The sequence below is a fragment of the Glandiceps talaboti genome, chromosome 8 (genome assembly GCF_964340395.1).
Source record: "Glandiceps talaboti chromosome 8, keGlaTala1.1, whole genome shotgun sequence".
Taxonomy (NCBI): Eukaryota; Metazoa; Hemichordata; class Enteropneusta; family Spengelidae; genus Glandiceps; species Glandiceps talaboti.
This window is the reverse complement of record NC_135556.1, coordinates 25,822,723-25,835,222: the sequence shown is the minus strand read 5'-3', so window position 1 is coordinate 25,835,222 and position 12,500 is coordinate 25,822,723. Positions and strand designations below refer to the sequence as shown.

Genomic DNA, 12,500 nt, shown 5'->3' with positions numbered 1-12,500 from the left:
ATTACATGAAAACTATGACTTGGTAATAATCATCATGGAGGTCAGGTTTATTTGTTTCCTTACTGACAAGGAAAAAAGTTTTTTTGCCTGCCTGTGGTGACCTAATTATCAAGAAGACATCGGACAAAATTACACACAACAAAGGTACAAAAGTACAAACACAGACACATACATAGACAGAGATGCTGACACAGACATCATGTAGACAGACACATACATGTACACACACACACACACACACACACACAGCTAGACATATACACCCCCACACCCACACCACCCACACACACACACACACACACACACACACACACACACACACACACACACACACACACACACACAATTGTCTATAGTGTCTCTTTTTATAGTGTTGTTTTGATGGTCCATTATGGACCAAAAAATAACTAAAAACTAAAACTAAATTACATTATTCAGAGATGCAATCCATTGATAACAAAATCTACATTTTACACCAACAGACACTACAGGCCAGCTTTGGCATTGCTGAAATGAGTAGATTTTATTAATTTCTACCAGTGCCAATGACATAGGACTGGCTGACAATGTAAACTATGCTTTGTGCTATTGAAATGAGTAGATTTTATTAATTTCTACCAGTGCCAATGACATAGGACTGGTTGACAATGTAAACTACTCTTCATGCCACCAAGATAAATATATAATATCGCTGTCTACCAGTACCAATAATGCCGACAATGTTTAATGCTGAAATGAAAAGATATTACAAATTTCCACTGTTCCAGTAAGCTAACAATCAGATTAACGGGAGACCATCTTGTTATAGTTGTAAGTATATTGGGATTTGCATTTCAGTTTTATTGAGGGCTTTGAGATGAAGACATCAGGCTGGCAGACATGTATACGGACTATTGTCCAGTTAGACTCCCATCCTACCATGTGCTGAAATGAACAATACCCAGCCCAGCCCTGCTACTTAGTTTGCTACAATTCAATTTCATGCCTCAAAACATTTCACTAAAAGCAGCATTATTTTCACGTGGATTCCAACAGGATCAAAGGGACTCGCAACCAATCATATGGCTTGTCAAATACACAATAAAAGTTTTTTCTTTTGTGTTTGTGATTACACACTCAAAACCATATTGCCCTTGTATGCTCTTTCTCTATTTTTTTTCTTTACACGATCAATTTACGGTGATTGCATTTCTGTTTGTATTTCTTCATAATTTGTTCAGATAGAGAGATTTCATTTTTTTTTTTTTTTTTTTTTTTGGGGGGGGGGGGGGCATATCTATCTTTACATCTTATAAACAGCTGGCATGTTTCATAACTGACTTGAAAAGTGAAAAAAGACAAGAGAAAACCAAAAATAAACATGAGACTGACCCTATAGTTGGAGAAGAGTGAAAAAAATACAAAAAAATCATTATTTGTATATCCATTTTTCTATTTCAGTACAATTAGTTAATTACTAAAGTTTGAAGATCAAAACAGAAAGACGAACAAGAACCCCAGAAATAGACAAAACATGGACCACATTGTCTGAAAAAAGTGCAGTACAAAAGAGAAGAGAAAAAATAATTTGTGTATCGCTTTTTCCATTTGAGAATAATTGGCTAATTGTTGAAGCTTGAAGAACACACAAGAGAAGAAAGATATGACGATAAACTTTTACGATATAATCTCTGACTATATGTATACATGCTGTCTTTGTGGGGTACATTTTCTAGCACTTTGGTCTAAAATGGATGTTTTTTTCAGCTCAATAGTCTAAAATGAGGTCCACTTTGCATTACTTCAATTTTGCATTGTCTAAAATGTGGTCCATTTTTGTTTTTAGCCAAATCATGACTGTGTATTATTATGGTCTAAAATTTGATCTAAAACCCTGTAATGGTCTGAAATGGGGCATTGGTTTTGGTCAAAATGGGGTCTAGGGTTGGCCATATTGGCCACACACACATACCAGAGCTGGCCACTGGTACCACCCAAGGGTCAGAACAGTACACCAACACAATAACTTACAACACAAACTGCATGTACAATGCAGAAGTAGGTTTGTCTATCACTATCCTACATTTTTTTTTTTTACTTTTTTTTTTTTTACAAAATTGTTACTTTTCATCACAAAACATGTATCATCAAAATATCAGAATCAGAACCTGAAATAGTCCAACTACAAACAATATGATGCTACTTTTTTGAGTGACCACAAATAAAATGATCCATGTTCCGGTGTACATATAACTCACATTGTCCTAAAATAGTAACATAACATACATAAAACTGTGTCCTATTTGATGAAAGTGTTGATTTAAAAAAACACAATGTCTATTTATCAGAGTAGAGATCGGATGTAGACATAGCTATATGTTTGTTATAATTGGAAATGTTGGTTTTCTTTATTGCAAATAGGTGCACCATATTTGCGATACAGATCTACCTACATTGGTGGAAAATTGGTAACTAAGTCATCACTGTCATAGAAACTATGGTTTGATTCTACATTTGTATGTACAGTGTTTTAACATATGTCAGGGTATTGAATAACACGCATCTCATATCTCTAGCTTACAATATCACATAAGTAGACAATATGGCCAATGTTAAACCGTTTGTTTTTTTCTCTTTCAGTTGCTTTTTCTATTTCTCTTTTTAAGTGGTACCAACATACTGTTCAAAGTCGACACAACTAATATGAATGGTCATGTATTAAAACATGGTGGAAATCTACAAATTCTGTGAAATTAATTTCATGTCAAATTGTTAATTAAATTTTTACCTCTGATAATAAAGTGACAAACCTTTAATAGTAGATTATAACTAATATCTCTAAATTACTCCCATTTAATGTCCTCTATTTTTGCAGAATCATAAATGTGAGAAATTAAATGTTCATCATACATCAGATCAGGGTTGAAATTGTTGTCAAAATCTGATTACCTCCTATCTGTACATTATCCCATTTTGGTGTCCCCCATTTTTTGCAAATAATAATAAAATAAAACACTTAAATTTGTCATCATACAGTGGGCGATGATTATTAAAAATTATGTCATAATTTGATTGTCTAACATGAATTTGAGACAATTGAAATATATTTATTACTTTTTTCCTGGTTTTGAAAGACAAGTACGGAAGTAATCATACGTAGAAAATACGAGATATTAATCAATGTATAGGACTATACACACAAGTAATTATTTACTAACACCTTATACCTTATTAGAGTAAATAAATTATCTCAATTATTTGCCCAATTATCTGACACAAATTCTAGCATTAACATTTTTGACACCGTATGTAATGTGATACACAGACTATTTGACTGGATAAATGATGACAACGTAGAGATGGATGAGTTACCTCACCACATTTAATACACCATCATAATTCTCTTTGTTGTTTCTAAGCTTTCAATGAGGTCACCTCAGTCTTTTAGTTTGGCATTGTAAGTAGGTAAAATTTTAATAGGTGCCAAGTCACACTACCTATGTTCTAAACAATAAATGTTTGGAAACCATGCTATAGTTACTGATTTCTCCCTCTCTGTTAAAGGGCTTCTTAACCTTATCCAAAATACAGCAGCTGTCTTACTCTTTGACATTTTTTTATGGTAATTTCTACATTCAGATTCTGATTGTAGTCATAACAGGGGTATACTAGTCACTATTTGATAACTTGTCTCTAATTGGTTACTCCAGCATGTACACATTTGAAAGACATTTCAATTGGTTGAATCAGCAGATGTACATCTATGGGCACCATTTGATAAGTTATTTTTAATTGGCCAACCCAACATATGTACAAGTATATCTGAAGAATTTAAAAATAATGAACTTCTTCCTATTGGCTGTCCCACCAGGTGTAAATTTACAGATAGCATATGATTAGTCACTTCTTATTGGCTACCCAGACAGGTGTGTAGCAAACTATGTATTTATCAAAATTGTTTTCATTGGCTGCTATAGTAGGTGCCCATCTACAGATAGCATATGTTAAGTCAGTTCTTATAGGTTACCTCAACAGGTACATACCAAAAGAACATATCAAAATGGTTCTCATTGGCTGTTACACTAGGTGCCCATAGCATATGTTAAGTCACTTCTTATAGGTTACCTCAACAGGTACATACCAAAAGAACATATCAAAATGGTTCTCATTGGCTGTTACACTAGGTGCCCATAGCATATGTTAAGTCACTTCTTATAGGTTACCTCAACAGGTACATACCAAAAGAACATATCAAAATGGTTCTCATTGGCTGTTACACTAGGTGCCCATAGCATATGTTAAGTCACTTCTTATAGGTTACCTCAACAGGTACATACCAAAAGAACATATCAAAATGGTTCTCATTGGCTGTTACAGTAAGTATATATCTGCACATAAAACTTTCATATTGTGTGTTCTTTCATTTTATTCCACTCTATACATAGAGATATCACAGAGTCACAGCACAACTATTTCAACTAAACAATTAGTATTTTTTGACTTCCAGACAGTCCCTCACAAAGAATGCCTTAGGTCTGATACATATATCTTCAGTCTGATTAATATTCACCAACCATCTGTATTTTTGTCTACAAACACCATCACTACATCATTTTTTCATGTCTCATAAAAAATTCTCCATAAATAGCTAAATACATGATACATTAGGACATGTCCTGCCAAGCTACAAGTTCCCCTGGTGTCTTTCATACATATTATCATTTCACACTTTCCAAACGACATCTTTTGTCGATCTAGAAAGGACGTCTTCTCATAAAACCAATATTCGCTACATGACAAAGATGTCCACTCAGTCAACCAAACCAACAAATTTCACCTTTTTATTTTATTTACATCTCTTTTTTGCAAAACTCTATGGGAAATATGAAGCAGGTGTTTACTTTATTAATTATGTATACTATTAGGCAAATGACCATGACCTTGGGAAAGCAGTGTCACCTCCCATACATGTATACTCTACAGAGGAGCAATCATGAATTTCAGAGATGACGTTAATACCATTTATCATACTATTCAGACTGTCAGAAGTTACTACTACAACATATAAAATCCATCAAATTCTCATTTCACTTAATATAATCCCACACATACAGACGATATCATTTTCTAAATAACACAACCCGGTAATGTTGCATTCTATTTCCTTCAATTAATCAAATCTTAATAATAAATTTTTACTCTTTTTGTTTAATCATTTGAGTCTGTCAATTTGTTCATCTTTAAAATGAATCATTGTTTTGTTTCAGTGAAAAGCACTACTCAAAGGTGGTTGGATTTTTGTAACTAATTATATTGCTCTTTGAAGCATAAAATGGTTGATAATTTTCAGAGTTTTACCTCAGGTGACCAGGTGCATTCATCTATTGGAGACCAATTTATCATTAATTCTAGTTCTTGAGGCCAAAACAATTAGAAATTAGTAGTTGTCAAATACAAAGATGCTTAACCAGTTGCTTGATCTTATTTCTTGTCTAAAAATAATAAATTTTGATGTACAGGAGAGTAATTACCTAAACTGTTTTTTTTTTTTTTTGGCAAATAAGATTCAATATGCACTTGTTAAACCATAGTTTTATATCAATGAACTAGATACATGAGGTACAAACAATACATAATACAACCACAAAGATCATTAATGATTTTTAATTTTTAAAGTGAAAGGTAATTGTATGAATATAGTCATCTTAGATTGTTTGATCTGGTTTTCATTATGTTGGTGCTAAAATTCAACAAACCCACAAGAAATGGTTTAATTTTGTACAAAACTGAACTTGACATTTATAGATATTTTCCAACTAGCATGGCAGGAAATCTTGCATATAAGCACATACATACATACATACATACATGCATACATGCATGCATGCATGCATGCATGCATGCATGCATACATACATACATACATACATACATACATACATACATACATGCATACATGCATACATGCATACATGCATACATACATACATACATACATACATACATACATACATACATACATACATACATACAAAGACACACACATACACATTACACTCTTGAACATACATCTGAAGCATACTTCCAATTTTCAGAAAACAATGAACATATAAGATGATGAACTATTCAAATATCCTACAAAAATGTAAGTTACAGTTATGAATATCCAAGTTACTATATAAAGCAACACTTTTCATAAACACTACAAGGGTGTAAAAATAGTCACAGCAAATACCCAACCTTAGCTTTGGTGCGTGTGTTTATACATATCATGTCTACTTCATCACACAAAGCACAAAGTTAAACCTTTCAATGTGTAGTACTAGTGAAGTTGGAATCTATTTTTTTTTCTTCAAATGTGTAATTTTTAAGTCCTACAACGTACAAGAAAACCAACTCCCTTTAAAAAACTGACATAGAGGGCGCTAGTCATGCAACAGATAAGCCAGATGCTCTATCAGGATGGGGAGTGGAACAGATTGAATGAATGAATGAATGAATGAGTGAATAAATAATGACAGGAAAGGAGTATCTATGAAATGAACAATTGAACGGTAGTTGGATGAGGAAAGGGTATCTAGAGATGAGGTATGGATGGAACGGTGTCTAGAGAGGGGAGAACAGAGAGAAATCAGCCAGAAGTCATTTGAGAACAATCAAAATGAGCAACACATGAAATGGGGAAATGGGAAATCAATTTTTAATAAGGAATCAGGCATATGAGATAATTAATAATAGATAATCAATCCCGAATATTTGAATGAAATCAGTCAAGGGACATGTACATTGTCAGCATAAGTTAGAAAGTGTACTTATAAAGCCATTGATTGACACAAATTTTTCGGTGCGATACAAAAAAAACACTTGAGAGTAAGTTGTTCATAAACAATACTGTACCCTTCCTTTTGAAAATTGAACAAAAAGTTATATTACTGCATACGTTCTGTTGGCTGGACAAAGAACACTGAAATCATATATAGTTCCTCATGCATGAATGCAAGTGTGGTGTACTACGACAGAACCCCTGGTCCCCATGACGTGTGAGTGCAAGTGTGGTGTACTATGACAGAACCCTGGTCCCCATGACGTGTGAGTGCAAGTGTGGTGTACTACGACAGAACCCCTGGTCCCCATGACGTGTGAGTGCAAGTGTGGTGTACTACGACAGAACCCTGGTCCCCATGACGTGTGAGTGCAAGTGTGGTGTACTACGACAGAACCCCTGGTCCCCATGACACGTGAGTGCAAGTGTGGTGTACTACGACAGAACCCTGGTCCCCATGACGTGTGAGTGCAAGTGTGGTGTACTACGACAGAACCCCTGGTCCCCATGACGTGTGAGTGCAAGTGTGGTGTACTACGACAGAACCCTGGTCCCCATGACACGTGAGTGCAAGTGTGGTGTACTACGACAGAACCCCTGGTCCCCATGACACGTGAGTGCAAGTGTGGTGTACTACGACAGAACCCTGGTCCCCATGACACGTGAGTGCAAGTGTGGTGTACTACGACAGAACCCTGGTCCCCATGACACGTGAATGCAAGTGTGGTGTACTATGACAGAACCCTGGTCCCCATGACACGTGAGTGCAAGTGTGGTGTACTATGACAGAACCCCTGGTCCCCATGACGTGTGAGTGCAAGTGTGGTGTACTACGACAGAACCCCTGGTCCCCACGACATGTGAGTGCAAGTGTGGTGTACTATGACAGAACCTCTGGTCCCCATGACACGTGAGTGCAAGTGTGGTGTACTACAACAGAACCCCTGGTCCCCATGACACGTGAGTGCAAGTGTGGTGTACTTGGGGTATTTGCACAAGTGCTTGCAGTGTTCTCTGCACCCATACTTCCACGTGCAGGTGAATAAAGTGACTAAATTAGTATAGTACTCTTTATTGACCGAGTTAACTTTGTGGAATCAATGCTCGTGTAAGTATATATGGCTGCATAAAACCACCCAAATACTTATGTATATGCCTAGAGTATGCCAAACAAGCACACTGCAAGCACCAGTGCAATACTCCACACTTGAACTCACATGGCATGGGGATATGATATTATTACATATGTTTATCTGAAATGGCAAATTTCCATAAGATCATAAAAATATGTGATAATGTCTATTTCATCATCATTTATCTGACACACAAACTGGCTAGTAGAATTTCCAATTAGTTTTGCATTAGTCTGTAAGATACATAATGTAAAGGTACATTCTCTGAAGGTGAAACTGTGCTGTGTTTCTTACTCTCTAATTTTATACTTACATGAACATCTATCCATAAACTATCATTTTAAAGTCTATCCCATCTATTTATAATCCTATGATGTATATATCCATAAACTACCATTTTAAAGTCTATCCCATCTATTTATAATCCTATGATGTATATATCCATAAACTACCATTTTAAAGTCTATCCCATCTATTTATAATCCTATGATGTATATATCCATAAACTACCATTTTAAAGTCTATCCCATCTATTTATAATCCTATGATGTATATATCCATAAACTATCATTTTAAAGTCTATCCCATCTATTTACAATCCTATGATGTATATATCCATAAACTACCATTCTAAAGTCTATCCCATCTATTTATAATCCTATGATGTATATATCCATAAACTATCATTTTAAAGGATACATGTGATGGGGTAACTGTTGGCAAATATTAAAGAATAGAACAGATAATGGCAACTATCCTCCAATAGCATTCTGCCAAAGAATTCTCTGTTCATTTGAAATCTTGGTAATCGTTGATGAAGCCTTAGAGCACTTGTCAGTCCATTGCATATCAACGCCCTTTGGTATGCACCATAGGAATATGCTTGCCTGAAATCAAATAAACAATACAAGTAAAATATATGAACATTTGTATTCACAGAGTCAAACAAATTTTGGAAGCATTGCAAATCTTAAATTGTACTGATGTCTCATCAGCATTGTCAGGAATTGTTACAATGTAATAATTGGCTGTCGTCATTAGCCTTGCTAGAATTGAGACATGTGGCTAACCTTCCTGGAGAAAAATATTTAAAAGGAAACGTGCTTTCTGTGCATGTGCCAGACTCTCTGAGACAGAAGTGACTGTGTAGTTGAGTTTAAACTTCTGTTGTGGTAAAGGGTAATTTTGATACATTTTATCTTATCTTTGTTTTATAGTTTGTTTTAATAGTATTAATTAATATAATTAATATTTTCAATATGTATATTTATACTGTTATTTTGTGTCTTATAAGCCCAGTGGGCTGGATGTGGCAACTCTTTAATTTATATGGTACATGTATTTGTGTCTTATAAGCCCAGTGGGCTGGATGTGGCAACTCTTTAATTTATATGGTACATGTATTTGTGTCTTCTAAGCCCAGTGGGCTGGATGTGGCAACTCTTTAATTTATACGGTACATGTATTTGTGTCTTATAAGCCCAGTGGGCTGGATGTGGCAACTCTTTAATTTATACGGTACATGTATTTGTGTCTTATAAGCCCAGTGGGCTGGATGTGGCAACTCTTTAATTTATACAGTACATGTATTTGTGTCTTATAAGCCCAGTGGGCTGGATGTGGCAACTCTTTAATTTATACGGTACATGTATTTGTGTCTTATAAGCCCAGTGGGCTGGATGTGGCAACTCTTTAATTTATACAGTACATGTATTTGTGTCTTCTAAGCCCAGTGGACTGGATGTGGTAACTCTTTAATTTATACGGTACATGTATTTGTGTCTTCTAAGCCCAGTGGGCTGGATGTGGCAACTCTTTAATTTATACAGTACATGTATTTGTGTCTTCTAAGCCCAGTGGACTGGATGTGGTAACTCTTTAATTTATATGGTACATGTATTTGTGTCTTATAAGCCCAGTGGGCTGGATGTGGCAACTCTTTAATTTATATGGTACATGTATTTGTGTCTTCTAAGCCCAGTGGGCTGGATGTGGTAACTCTTTAATTTATACAGTACATGTATTTGTGTCTTATAAGCCCAGTGGGCTGGATGTGGCAACTCTTTAATTTATACAGTACATGTATTTGTGTCTTATAAGCCCAGTGGGCTGGATGTGGCAACTCTTTAATTTATACGGTACATGTATTTGTGTCTTATAAGCCCAGTGGGCTGGATGTGGTAACTCTTTAATTTATATGGTACATGTATTTGTGTCTTATAAGCCCAGTGGGCTGGATGTGGCAACTCTTTAATTTATACAGTACATGTATTTGTGTCTTCTAAGCCCAGTGGGCTGGATGTGGCAACTCTTTAATTTATATGGTACATGTATTTGTGTCTTCTAAGCCCAGTGGGCTGGATGTGGTAACTCTTTAATTTATACAGTACATGTATTTGTGTCTTATAAGCCCAGTGGGCTGGATGTGGCAACTCTTTAATTTATACGGTACATGTATTTGTGTCTTATAAGCCCAGTGGGCTGGATGTGGCAACTCTTTAATTTATATGGTACATGTATTTGTATTGAACGAAATGTTCACTTGGTAAGCCCACATAGGACATGTAAATAAATAAAACAAACAAACAAACAATAGTAGAATTATCATGTGTATGTTTTTTGGTTTGTGTATTTTCAAAGACAGACTTTGTTTTCATTTTTATGCTTTGTGAAGTGCTCAGAAGAATTAACTTTTTGGATTTTGGCACAATACAAATTTTCACTTTATTTTATCTTATGTAAAGGGTAAAAAAGCTAACCATGTAACCATGGACACCTCTTTCAGCTGTGAACACATGCAAATCTTAACAAAATATTGGTCTTTGTGGTACTTGTTACAGTTGAAATGGTCAATTTTTTTTACAATTAATGTACTTAAAAACTGAAAAAAAGCAATTAAATGAAAAGCATCTAATTGAAGTTTTCTTACCCAAATATTGGTATAATAAATACAATACAACACATTACAGTAAATAGTCTTGACAGCCATAATCCTGTATCTATCTTGTGTGTTGAAATATGTTCCTACAAAACAACACAAATTGATCAAAAACAATCAGTACAAACAGTAGTACAAATATGATTCTATCTCTCTTTGTTTGTGATGTATACTGTCAGTTCACACTTCATCTTTGTAAATAGTAGAGTATTTGTCATTATTGTAATGAATGGTCATCTATATCTACATTGTTCTTTTCAAAAAGATTTTTATAGTTCATTGTCTTTTTAAGCATTGAGCAAACCTGACACTTAGCTTTCCATGGCTGTATAACCCAGTATTGGTACCCAGTATTAAGTAACTCAGTATGCATGTATGGGCAGAAAACAATGTCATTGCCACCTTCATTGAGTATAGACTAAGATCTTAGTGGGTTCTAGATGCGGAATGTGTTAAGTTAACACAAACCCGGCTAAGTAGCATTTGCTCAGTACAAGGTTATACAGCCATGGAAGGCTAAGTGTCGAGAGTTGTACAGGCATGGCAAGCTAAGTGTAGTGTTTGCTCAGTACCAATACAGGGTTATACAGCCATGGAAGGCTAAGTGTAGAGAGTTGTACAGGCATGGCAAGCTAAGTGTACTGGGTTATACAGCCATGGAAAGCTAAGTGTCAGGTTTGCTCAATGCAGATAGACAACCTTTATTTTTTTTTATATCTGCAGAAACAAAGAAATCAACTGAAATGATTTAATAAACTTATAATAATCACTGATGTTACTGTGATTACTTTAAGAAGACAGAAATGCCACACGGTGCTTGCCATGGCTGTAATGTTTGCTATTACTTTAATACAGTCAAATTCTACTATGACATTCCTACTCTCAGATGAAAAAACTAGATCCTTTCATTCAAAGAGGAAAGAAGGGCGGTTTCTTCTACTCCCTGTACAACAGCATTTCCCCTGAAAACTAGATTATTTATGAGTCACCACATAAGCAATAAGTTAACACCAAATCGGGGGTGGGGGTGGGGGGGGGGGGGGGGGTGTTCACTAGAAATTGTGTGCATCAGTGGTGCATCAAACTGGCTAAGTGGGCACATTGCTGTACCTTTATACAACTGCTGTACTTGTACATTCCTATATTACTATTAGCAATAAAAGAAATTTAGCTATCTTTTGCACTTTGCATACTAGGTTGATATAGACATTCAATTCAGTAGTGAAAACGTATATGCAAATAGTAAGTGATTTTGGAATATCAATATTAGACGACTGAAAACCAGTCTTCTATGTTCAGCATCCATAAAACTTAGAAGCAGATAAACTTACTGAAACAGCTTGCCATCCTCTTGGTTGTCCTGTAGAACCACTAGTTGAGGTACCGGTACCACCTGCACTACCTTCATCAGCTGGTCTTTCATTTGATGTACTTCCACCACCAGCTGGTTCATCCTCTGTAACCTCTTCAATTATTGGCATCTTTTTTTTTTATTCTTTGACCAAAATCTAAACTAGACCATAATTAACAACAAACACACAGTTGACACTAGTATCGATATTTATAACGAGTATAAAGTTGGCGTCAGATTCAGATTCAGATTCAGCTAGCGTCATATTGAGCGTCA

General features: G+C 35.4%; 1 protein-coding gene across 2 annotated transcripts in view; it reads right to left on the bottom strand.

Moving 5' to 3' along the window:
- Positions 1 to 12,500, bottom strand: part of LOC144438754 (transmembrane protein 33-like) — a 21,073-nt gene that overhangs the window by 6,790 nt on the left and 1,783 nt on the right. Inside the window, exons 2-4 of one of the 2 annotated variants that reach the window (XM_078127913.1) lie at positions 12,205 to 12,386; positions 10,865 to 10,959; positions 8,635 to 8,822 (exon numbers count right to left, since the gene is read on the bottom strand). In XM_078127913.1, coding sequence (XP_077984039.1) covers positions 8,635 to 8,822; positions 10,865 to 10,959; positions 12,205 to 12,354 — 433 coding nt within the window. In that variant the 5' untranslated portion in view covers positions 12,355 to 12,386. The remainder of the gene's footprint in view (positions 1 to 8,634; positions 8,823 to 10,864; positions 10,960 to 12,204; positions 12,387 to 12,500) is intronic. The other variant, XM_078127912.1, reaches the window with a different exon arrangement.